We start from the raw sequence: 12,500 nt of genomic DNA, 5'->3' as shown, positions 1-12,500 counted from the left end.
TTCCCATTTTCCTGAGGAATCTCCATACTGATTTCCAAAGAGGCTGTATGAGTCGGCATTCCCACCAGCAGTGGAGGAGTGTTCCTCTCTCTCCACATCCTCTCCAGCATAAATTGTCTTCGGTGTTTTTGATTCTAGCCATTCTGACAGGAGTAAGATGGTATCTCAAAGTTGTTTTGATTTGCATTTCCCTGATGGCTAAGGATGTTGAGCACTTTCTTAAGTGTCTCTTGGCCATTTTAGCCTCCTCTACTGAGAATTCTCTATTTAGCTCTGTACCCCACCTTTCAAGTGGATCCTTTGGTGTTTTGGAGACTTGTTTCTTGAGTGCACTATTTTTACATTTGAGCACAAAAGTGCTTAGTTTATGACTGTCCAAGAACATGGGGGCATAGGAAGGTTGAGTCACGGGAATAGAGAGCAGAATGAGAGATACCATAGAGGGAGTTATAGGTTTGAGGAGAGATTTGGTACTAGTGAGATTTCCAGAGGATGACACCAACTGGCAATCTAAGCAATAGTGGAGAGGCTACCTTAAATACTCTTCCCCGATAATGAGATTGATGACTACCTTATATGCCATCCTAGAGCCTTCATCCAGTGGCTGATGGAAACAGAAGCATATTCCCACAGCTAAACAATGAACTGAACTGGAACCCAGTTGCAAGAGGGAGGAGTGATGAGCAAAGGGGTCAAGACCGGGCTGGTGAAGCCCACAGAAACAGCTGACCTGAACAAGGGGGAGCTCATGGACCCCCAGACTGATAGCTGAGAGGCCAGTGAGGAGGCCTTGGCAATCTATGGGGCCTCGAGTAGTAGATCAGTATTTGCCCTGGCATATGAATGGATTTTGGGAGCCCATTCCACATGGAGGGGTGCTCTCTCAGCCTGGACACATTGAGGGGGGAGCTAGGCCCTGAGCTGGATATGACAGACTTTGGAGATCCCCCAGGGAGGGCCTCATCCTCCCTGGGGAGCAGAGTGGGGATTGGGTGGGGGGTTGTGGGATTGCTGGGGGTCTGGGGAAGAGGGGAGGGAGAGGGAACTGGGATTGACATGTGAAGCAAGCTTGCTTCTAATTTAAATTAAAGAGAGAAAAAAATGTAAGACTTCTAAAGTATGATTTTAGAACTATAGTGCCTTTATAACAACTTTTTGAGGTAGAAAATAATTTACCTTTGTGTTGCCTGTCAACACAAGGCAAAGAATTGGTAGCTTATGGACAGCCTCATCTTTATCCAACCGGTACCTAATGACGTAGCAGTTAAATGCCTGTGCAGCATACCCACAGGCAACAGCACACGGAGAATGTTAACATACCCTTGTAACAGTTAGCTCGAATGGGGGCACAAACCATCTTAATTCTCCAATAAAAGTCCGGGGAAAACTGAAGCATCCCTTTAGAGAACTGAATGAGAATGAATGAAAAAGAGTTTTGTATTAGTTCAACTGGAAAAAATAATTCCAGACTCTGTTTGGACTTTGAGGGTCTTGTACTGAGCTTACTATGTGTTAAACTGAGCATTTCATTGCTAGCATTAGCACTCCTAACAGTTGCGTATGGACATTCATAAGCTTAGTCCTATAACTCTCTGCTAATAGTACTGCAATGGTTTGAGGAAGTTTTCTCTTACTATGCAGTCAGCTGTGGCTTTTATTCTCAGAAGATGGCACAGGAGATTATATGACAAATGGAGTGCCAGCTGCTACAGAAGCTCATGGAAACTGTAAATTTTATAAATACCCTTTAATTAAAGTATTTGATTTCAAAGATACATTGTAATTTATAATATCCCACTAGACAACAGCTGTATTAGCATTTAAAGAATGGCACCACATTGCATATCAAACATGAAATCAGTAATTCCCATATCAACCTATATTTTCAAAGAATTATTGTGTTCTATTACTTTCTAGTTCTACCTCCCCATTGCCGAGATTAGAGGCAGCTTATTTATTTATTTATTTATTGGTTTTATGAGACAGGGTTTCTCTGTATTGTTTTGGAGGCTGTCGGTCCAGCCTGGCCTCGAACTCACAGAGATCCGCCTGCCTCTGCCTCCCAAGTGCTGGGACTAAAGGCGTGCGCCACCACCGCCCGGCGAGGCAGCTTTTTTACATGGGTGTTGGTGTTCAGAACTCAGGTCCTCAAGCTTGCATAGCAATCAATTTACTGAGCCATTATCTCAGCCTCTTATATTTATTAAAAGCCTAACAAATTAATGTTACAATTGCTAGACTTGCATGCAGTTATTTACTTTTAACAAGTGAATTTTATCTTTAGCCTTTCATAACTGACAAAACCAAAATATAAACTATTTTAAAAGTATTAAAGTACTAATAAATTTCTGCTGCTGGTTTGCTATTTGTCGGCTTAACTATTAAGTCAGAAACCTTGAATCTAGAGGCTGGAGAGATTTCTCAGTGGGCAGAGGCACCACTGTCTGACACTGTAAGCCTGCCTGCCAACCTGAGTTTGATCTCAGGAGCCCATGGGAAAGTGAAAGGAGAAAGACAACTCCATAGAGTTGTTTTCTGTCTGCCACATATGTGCTATGACGTTCATGCCCATACATATCACATACACAAAACCAACTTTAAAAAATGAAGTCTTCACTAAAAAATAATAAAAAAATAAAATTGGATCTTTCTATTGATGCTTACTAAAGCAGGGTCTCTGAAACCCAGGCTGGCGTTGAACTTGAGCCTCTCAAAGACTGGTATTAGATATATGTGTGCTAGGAAAACTTGAGTCTGTACTAGGTTAAGATGATCAGTAACTTTATGAATGATATGTAGAATTATATTGCTTATTCTTTTAAAACATTTTTTATTTATTTTTTTACATTCCAATCCCAGTTCCTCCTCCCTCCTTTCCTCCACTTCCCCCCTCCTCCCATATGCTCCATGGACAGGGTAAGGCCTCCCATAGGTAGTCTACTAAGTCTGTTCCATCATATATTGACAATTCTTTAAAATATTTAAATACATCTTTTTTTTTAAAAAGCAAGCTAATATATTTCAGAGTTGACAAAGGCTCAGAAATTCTACCTATGTAAAAGTACAAAAGTCTTAGTAAACTAGGGCAATAGTGTTAAGACAACAGCACATCTGTCTATTAGAAAATCCTACTCCTTTGCTTCCCAAGAATACAGTAAACTTTATGTCTGGTTGTAGTAACTATGTATGCACAGGCTAATATTGAGATTTTTATTGTTGCTGATATTATCAACAGGGTTTCGGTATTTATTCTTGTGGCCTGAATACAAGGCTGGACTTAAACTTCTCTTTCTCCTGCCTCAGTTACCTAAATGTAGGGATTTCAGGCATGAGCCACTATGCCTTGTCTACACACACACCCCAGACATATAAATATATACACATATGTTAACTTAGCTATTATTATCTTAGTTCTGATGAATAACTTTTATCTATTTCTAGCCCAAAGTCATTTTACCCCAAGACAGAATACAATGATTACTGTTAAACTAAGAATAGACTCTGGACTGGGAGTATGTTATTGTTCATTGGTAGAATATTTGCCTAGCATACAAAAGGCTCCAGGTTTGATTCCTAATACCACCAAAAGAATGGTATTTAGGCAGGAATCAAGACTGTTTTGTTAGAAACACTTTATTAAACTCTTGGTAGAAACTATTTTGAGAGTAACGATATGAGGAATTGATCTCTTGGGTCTTCAAAGTCAACCCTTATTCTATACTGACCTAATACTCATAGCATTATTTCATACTTAGAATGAACTACTACTTAGAAAACTGTTTCCTGGCTTGAGGAAACACATCAGGATGAAACCTGAAATTCTGGATGGCTTAATAAAACCTTAACTGGGGGTGATCTCACACCTGTGACTGCAGCACTCAGGAGACTGAGGCAGGAGAATCTAGAGCTCAAGAGGGGCCTGGACTATACAAGACACTATCTTTAAAAAAAAAAAAGTAACATGATAAGTCACATTGGTTCCGAGTCATTTATTACTGTGTGCATGCACATGTATGTAGATCAGAGGACACACCTTATGAGAGTTGGTTTGCTTCTTTCACGATGTGAGTTCCAAGGATGGAGGTCAGGTCATTAGGCTTGGCAGTCAAGTGCCTTTAACTGCTAAACCATCTCACTAGCCCTGTACTGTTTCTCATTATATGACAACTGTCTGACTTTAAAAAAGTTGGCTAGCAGTGGTCAAAAGAGTAGAATCATGTACTAAGATTTCTTAAAGGTAATTCTCTAGCTGGGCATAGTGACAAAGATTTATAGTTCCTGGATTTGGGAGGCTAAAGCAGGATCATGAGTTCAAATTCATTCTGGGCTACAAAGCAAGAGATTGTCTAAAAAAGGAACAAAACAAAAATCCCAAACAAACCCTCACTTTTTGCCTTTTTAAAAGAAGTTAGCAGTAACTTCTCAGAATATAAATAGTTCTGATAAACAACCACCATGTTCATCAGCATGGGGGCAGTGCATACCTATATGCCATGACTTAGGAGACAGAAGCAGAAGATCTGATTAACAGCTTGCATGCTACACAGTGAATCCTAGGCTTGCAATACACAGTGGAACCTTTTTCCTCCTCAAATCTCTGCAATTAAAGAAAAAGCTTACCTTTAATCTTTTTCAGTAAGAAAAGTAGAAAACTATATTATCAAATGTCAGTATGTAGAGTATAAATTAACTTGGATTAAAAATATACATTCTACTGGACAAAGTGACACATACCTTTAATTCCAGCACTTCAGAGGCAGGTGGATTTCCAAGTTCGAAGCAGACCTGATTATCTACATTGTAAGTTCCAGGACTGCCAGGGCTACACAGAAAAACCATGTCTCAAAAACATCAAAGACACACACACACACAAATGCATGAATGTAAACATACATACACAAATGCATGCATGTACATACAGAAGGAAATCTGTAAGAAGAGGACCAAGTCGGCCGGGCGTTGGTGGCGCACGCCTTTAATCCCAGCACTCGGGAGGCAGAGGCAGGCGGATCTCTGTAAGTTCGAGACCAGCCTGGACTACAAAGCGAGTTCCAGGACAGCCTCCAAAGCCACAGAGAAACCCTGTCTCGAAAAAAACCCAAAAAAAAAAAAAAAAAAAAAAAAAAAAGAGGACCAAGTGGTTTGCCATGGGGTAGAGATTAATACATGTTTAATTTGGGAAGGACTATTTTCAGAAATCAGTATGTACCTTTTGTGACTTTAAAAATGAATTCTAAATCACTCTAATGATTCTCAATTACTTCTTGATAAAAGTGGAGAACCCAGGGGACACTCTTCAATTCTGAGAATTTACACATTTCACACATTATATGAAAATACCCATTGCATCTCATAAGTAGTCCTCATTTGTATGGATTTTTACAGGGGATACAGAGACCATACAGCAGAGAAAACAAATGTAACAACTTTAAGAGTCATACAATTTAGGTAGTTTTATTTTGTTGCAGCAAAACATTCATAACCCAATATCCTAAAACACAAGGAAGAAAATGGGATTATTTTTATCCCAGAACTATTCATTTTATCTGCTACTCTATCAGAAATAACTCTGGAACATTAAATTACTTCTTTATAAAATCCAGGTCCAAAGATCTTACAGCCTTACTTAATTCTATAAGAAATAAAAATTCCAATTGTTTACTGGGTTTTATGCAACTGAGAACTAGGGACTGAGAGAGAACACAGCCTTCTAACCCCATGGATCTACCAATCCAGCTGGGAAGGCAGTCAATGACAGAACACTGCGAAGCTGATGTAAGAAAACAGGACGAATAAATGTGTCTGGTGGAGGCTGCACTACCCATAGAGGCTACAGTGGCTTCCCACAGAACTGTGAAAACCAAAAGTGATTAACTGAGTGAATCTGGGGCAGAGTGCAGGATAACAAAGCATTTTCAGAAGAAGCATAGCATACCCCAAAATTGAACCAAGTGCTTTCTGTCTTGTAGGGAGATGCTAAGATAATATACATACGTTACTTTAAATGGATACTTCAAAAGTTCATATGCTGGACCGACAGCCTCCAAAACAATACAGAGAAACCCTGTCTCGTAAAATCAAAAAGAAAAAAGTTCATAACTTGTCTATTTTGTCAACCAAAATATAGTTTCTATTCTACCCCTCCCCATGAGAACAATTAATGTAGATGCCAAAGAAAATGACAGGAACAATGTTGTTTTTTCAAGAAAATGGTAATAAGGGAAGGGTGAAGCCAGGAACTTGAACACCAATGTGTACAGTAATCTAGAAGCACATAAGTTCAGCATATTCTGGGACTCGAGTCTCTTATCTGGAAAAAAATCAACTCTTCCTAGAACTTTGGTGTAAATAAAAAAATTTATACAATTCTTAAATGAAAACATAATATCTCCACGTGCCCCCCCCCAACACCAAACAGGGGTTCTCTGTGGCTTTGGAGGCTGTCCTGGATCTAGCTCTTGTAGACCAGGCTGGTGTCAAACTCACAGAGATTCGCCTGCCTCTGCCTCCAGAGTGCTGGGATTAAAGGCTTGTGCCACCACCGCCCAGTCTGAAAACAATATTTTAAAAAGTTTAAGAATCAGAACCTGGCAGTGGTGGCGCACACCTTTAGTCCCAGCACTTGGGAGGCAGAGGAAGGCAGATCTCTTTGAGTTCGAGGTCAGCCTGGTCTGATCTACAAAGCAAGTGCCAGGGCAGCCAGTGCTACACAGAGACCTGGCTAGGGGAAAAAAACAAAGAAAGAAGGAACAAGTACTTGAACAGGTATACTTTGGGGGCTGAATCCTTATCTGGAGTTTGGGAGCTGTCATCTGAAAACAGTTCAGAGAATAAAATTTCTGCAATATCAAAGCAGTATTTTATGCCAAATTTTGAAAAACCATCAGTGGTTGTGGTGTTGCTTTTACTGGAACTACAGGAAAATAGCAGCTGTATTGTTTTATGACTAATTACTGTCTTCATGGGAAAACATGGTGATTTAATGTTCTGTATGTAGTTGTACTTACTTTTTACTAAACTTTGGTTTTTAGAAGGTTAAATTAATAGCTTAATTGCTTGACCCAGAGAAAATTGTGAAGACAGTATTTTAATATACTGATTTTTTTTTTTTTTTTTGGTTTTTCGAGACAGGGTTTCTCTGTAGCTTTGGAGGCTGTCCTGGAACTCACTTGGTAGTCCAGGCTGGTCTTGAACTCAAAGAGATCCGCCTGCCTCTGCCTCCCGAGTGCTGGGATTAAAGGCGTGCGCCACCAACCCCCGGCCTTAATATACTGACTTTTAAACTATGTCAAGTACAGTATTGAAAAATGTACCCAATACACTAGATACACAATGTGCAAATTTCATTTCTATTGCTAGAGTGTTGTTAGTGATTCAATACATACATATTATAAATTAGAAACATGTAATGTTTGGGATAATTTTTGTGTTTGCTTTCTTTTTGAGACAGGGTCTCACTCTGTAGCCCTAGCTGGCCTGAAGTTGCTATGTAGATCAGGCTAGCCTCAAACCCACAGAAATCTCCTGTGTCTGACTCCCAACTGATGGGATTATAGGCCTGTGCCACCATGGCAGGCTTAGGAATGAACTTTTTACTGTATATTGTCACAAAATAAAAAGGGGGAAGAGTAGAATATTGAACACATATATCAGCAAACACCTATCAATAATGACACTATTTCCATTTGAAAGAATCCAGAAGATAACTCTATGATAGAAGTCATGCCGTAAGTTCACTCCAGATGAGTCAGATTTGTGGTTCTTATCTCTTTTCTTCTCTCAATGGACAAAGGCCAACTGATATGACCATTTCATTAAGTAGGAAGGTAACTAGAAGTGCCCAATGAAATATTATCTTAAATACTGCTTTTCAAACTCCTTCACTAATATAAGTAACAGACACTTAAATATGATTTCTATTATTAACATTCAATAGCCAAGAAGCCTTCTAATTAATTATGGCTAATGTTAATTGTATCAGTTTCAGAGAACTACGTATTTAATGGCTAGAAATATAGCAATGGCGCCAGATAACCACATCAAAGGCTTTGACATGGCATGTATCAAGCATGTTTAGTCTTATCATTTAATTCCTTAGTAGACTTTTGAGTTTAGTTCTAGTATTATAATTCCTCAGATACTTACATCCAAATTCCCACATTTCAGGATTTATACATAAAACTGATGCCAGTTATTTTTCAAATTGCCTCTTAATTTTAAGCCTTATTCTGACCATGATCACATACTACAAAAATCCATTTACTTTATCTGTACTGGGTACAAATTATTTGATAACGATCCTCTATCACCTCAATAATCTAGCTGTCCCTAAACCTGAAAAATTGCCAAAGTACAGGAAACTTAGGAAGGTAGAAAAGCTCAAAAGGTATAGAGACCTTGGGTAATTTCTGTTGGGTATTGTATTTGGCAGCACAGTAACCAGAAAGCAAATGAATACAGTAAATGTCCTACTTGAACTAGGACAACATAGCAAGTGGCCCTACTATGCTCTTTGGCTCTTTGGTAGAGATAACCCTATCCTAATTAAAATGTAATATGAAAGGACATTAGTTTATGTTTATTCCACAGAGTTACGGTCACAACTCTGCAGCTAAGCTGCAAGGTGAAGGACAGACTGAAGTGTGCGCTATGGAACAACATCTGCCAGGCGAGGCTGCTGCCTCTTCCCTCCCCCCTTTCTTTTTTTTAAAAAGATTTATTTATTTATTATGTTTACAGAATTCTGCTAGCATGTATGCTTGCATGCCAGAAGAGGGCATCAGACCCCATTGTAGATGGTTATGAACTACCACAAAGTTCCTAGGAACTGAACTCAGGACCTCTAGAAGAGCAGCCAATGCCCTTAACTGCTGAGCCATCTTTCCAGCCCATAAGGCTGCTGCTTATATTGTTTAAGCATACAATTTACACATTTAGGTATAAACATGCTATTAAAACAATAGCACTGTTTCATACTAAATTTTTATTGATACTTCATTTACTTGAACTTTGATTTTTTTAAAGACACTGTTTAGTCAATAATCTGATCCATATTATTTGATACTGTGCAACTAAAAATTATAATGTATGTTAGATCTTATTTTGAATATGTGCTCCTCAAAACTGGAAATCCATACTATCAAATAATCAACCATTCTATTTCTCTTTGAGAAATAAACTATGCACACCACATTCTTTGTGATCACACATTGAATTTATTAGATGGATACTGAAAGGAAGGTGCAATCTGAAGCCATGGAATTACTTCGTGCATGTGAAAAATTAATGAACTTAAAAGGGTAAGACTCAAATCCTTAGTCTCATCAGCATCACACTCCAACCATGTTAACCTCCCAAATGGTTCATTAAGACCATGAAAACTAAAGGACTAAGAAGAAAGAAAGGCTGAATTACCCATCTTAAGGTTTCATAGATGATACAGGTTTATGGAATTCTCACATCCTGAAAAATGACTTCTTACATACCTCACTTCTTAATCACAACATCACAACCATCTGGAATGACTCTAATCTGAGGACATAATAATGAATTACTACAACCAATGTTCATTCTGTGGAGTACATAGCTATCTGGAATGAAAGCTATACAAAAACAGAATTCAGTGAAAGGTAACACTTTAAACATTCTCACAGCAAGAAAAGATGCTGGGGAGGCTTCTCAGTAATCACTGTTTCGGTGTTAAAATGTTAAAGATGTACATTGGAATATGGGAGAAAGTTGATTTATCTTTTTTGGAAGTTTGCAAGCCTTATTAAAGAAAGATGATGGATGAATCAGGAGTGATATTCAACTGCAATGCTAAGACAGGTACAATTCAGAGCTGTTAAGACATTCCAGAATTGAGTACACTAATGCTAGAAACAATAACAAAGAAAACTGATGGCATATAGTTTGCTGGGATTTCATACTAACCATTAGAGGAGGTAGTGATGCAATGTGTTGGAACTTAAAAGTACAATGTCAGCATTAACTGTAAACAATTCTGAAACATGTATGTAACTTTTCAGAACACATGTAGTGAAAAAGAACTAGATTTCATATAAAATTAGAATTGAAAAAAGCAAAAAATAGAAATATTTAGTAAATTTACTCAAATGAAGTTTAAATGTTACAGAAATGAAAAATACTAGAAATCTATATACAATAAAAAGTGAATATAAATTAGCCAACTCCAAGAACATTTCCAGTTAAACATTCATACAAATACATATTCACCTTTTCTCTTTATATAAGGATAACACAAACATACAAACATAACATGAAGATTCTGGCAAAAAAAATCAGAGATGCTAAAAATTTCTCAAGTTTAAAAAATGGTATACGGAATATATTTCAACAACATTCTATATGAATGTAAACCCCTGATTTAATTCCATGATTTTATCATGCCAGAAGAGCATGGTTGCTTTTCATTTATTAAAAAGAGATACTGTTGTTATAACACATTGGCTTATCAATAATTAAGGCATTTGTACATGGTATCAGTGTGGACAAAAAAAATTTAATATTACTTACTATGATGTTTTAAACTTTCAAAGTCTTTACAACAGAAGAAAATAGCTGCACACATTTAAGTGTTTCTTCATAAAACACAGTAAAAATTGATGATTGGTCATTATAGTTCCTGGGAATAAGTCCTGTCTTGTTTTGCATACTTAAGTGATATTTTTTTTTTCTTTCTTATGTAGGATTGAGTTAAGACCCAGCAGTTCTTACACAATGCTACCAAATGGTCAAAAAGATTCTGCATGCAGCAAAGGCCAACAGTCTTCATAGTGCACTTTCACCTCATTGAAGCTGAAGCTGCTCCTTCTGGATATTTCCACTTCAATGTGAAGTAGATTGTTAGGATTTCATTAGTGGTTTTATTATGTGGCTTTTTAAAAGAAAACATTGGTTTTATTTCTTCCACAGTTCACAGTTCTCAGGAGAGATCTACTTTTGGAAATCATACAATCCAGTGCTGTTTCAATAGCCCAATACTCTTTAGAAGATGAAATCTCTCAATGCAACTGCAATAAATAAGCATCTACGTCCTTAAAGGATAAAACAAAAACACTCCATTAGTTAATAAAGCAAATTCAAACACACACAACCTTCTTTCTTTTCTGCTTTTGTTTCTTAATTTGCCCTAATTCCCTTTGTAATCTTTAAAAAGAAGGAAGACATCTTATTCAAAACTTGTATCTGCATTTGTTTACTGGAGGGTGTGGCACATAGTACATGTTCAATAATGTTGAGTAGATATTAAGTGAATGTTTTTATTCCTGTGCTCAAACTGTGCTCTGTAGTTAACATTTGCAGAAACTCTTTATGTGTTGTATAATCAAAGCCTGAAGCATAGTTTATTTTTATTTTAAGTGTATGAGTGTTTATATGCTTGTATGTATGTACACCACATGTACACGTAGTGTCCGAAGAACCCAGGAGAGGACACTGAATCCCTTGAAACTGAAATTACAGAAAGCTTTGAGCTGCAATGTGTGTACCAACGTCCTCTGTAAAAAACAACATGTGCTCCTAACCACCGAGCCAGCTACCTCTCCAGATCCACTCCCCACCCTACAATCATGTGCTTGGGATTTTAACCTGGAAAAAAAAAAGATATAAAAGTGGAATGGGGACTTAGGAGAGGTAGGGTGAGTGGAGGTGGTAGGAGGATACAATCAGTACCAGAATGTATTATACATATGTATAAAATTGTCAAAAATTTTTAAGATGACACACTGGAAGCTGATATCATAATGAAGACTTTATTATAGACCTTACATTGAAATTAATTACTTGACAACTTTCAGTATTATCATAGTATCTTAAGGCCGTGTTTATAAGAAAGCTTTTCAATAAATACAAGGAGAATTTAAGATAGTCAGGCTTGGTAGCACATTCCTTTGATCCCAGCACTTAGAGGGCTGCAGCAAGAAGATGGCAATTTCAACACTAGTGTAGGCTTCATAGTGAGTTAAGGATAGCCCTAAATACACAGACCTTATCTCTATAACCATAACATAAAAAAAGCAAAATTCTAAGGAAACATGCTTTTCAGCTCTACTAAGGTCTTCATAGTAATGTGTTATGTATATTTTAAAAACATGAGGGGCTGGAGAGATGGCTCAGAGGTTAAGTGCACTACTGGCTGCTCTTCCAGAGGTCTTGAGTTCAATTCCCAGCAACCACATGGTAGCTCACAACCATCTGTAATGAGATCTGGTGCCCTCTTCTGGTATGGATGAAAACAAAGCACCCACATACATAAAACAAACAAATAAATAAATATTTAAAAAAATAATAAACAAGAAACAACAGCCAGGTGGCGGCGGCACATGCCTTTAGTCCCAGCACTCGGGAGGCAGAGGCAGGTGGATCTCTGTGAGTCTGAGAGTAGCCTGGTCTACAAAGTGAGTTTCAGACCAGCCAGGGTTACACAGTGAAAACCTGTCTCAACAAGAGACAGACAGAGGTGAGACCAAAAGGGAGAA

At 37.8% G+C, this 12,500-nt stretch overlaps 1 protein-coding gene across 2 annotated transcripts in view; it reads right to left on the bottom strand.

Moving 5' to 3' along the window:
• Positions 1–9,195: 9,195 nt before the first annotated feature.
• Katnbl1 (katanin regulatory subunit B1 like 1) overlaps positions 9,196–12,500 on the bottom strand; it is a 34,573-nt gene continuing 31,268 nt past the window's right edge. For both annotated transcript variants that reach the window (XM_040746005.1, XM_005064776.4), the window contains one exon: positions 9,196–11,057. In XM_040746005.1, coding sequence (XP_040601939.1) covers positions 11,025–11,057 — 33 coding nt within the window. In that variant the 3' untranslated portion in view covers positions 9,196–11,024. The remainder of the gene's footprint in view (positions 11,058–12,500) is intronic.

The sequence above is a fragment of the Mesocricetus auratus genome, unplaced genomic scaffold, assembly GCF_017639785.1.
Source record: "Mesocricetus auratus isolate SY011 unplaced genomic scaffold, BCM_Maur_2.0 Super-Scaffold_100004, whole genome shotgun sequence".
NCBI lineage: Eukaryota > Metazoa > Chordata > Mammalia > Rodentia > Cricetidae > Mesocricetus > Mesocricetus auratus.
Note: the sequence above shows the minus strand (reverse complement) of the source record. Positions and strands in the feature narration are given on the sequence as shown.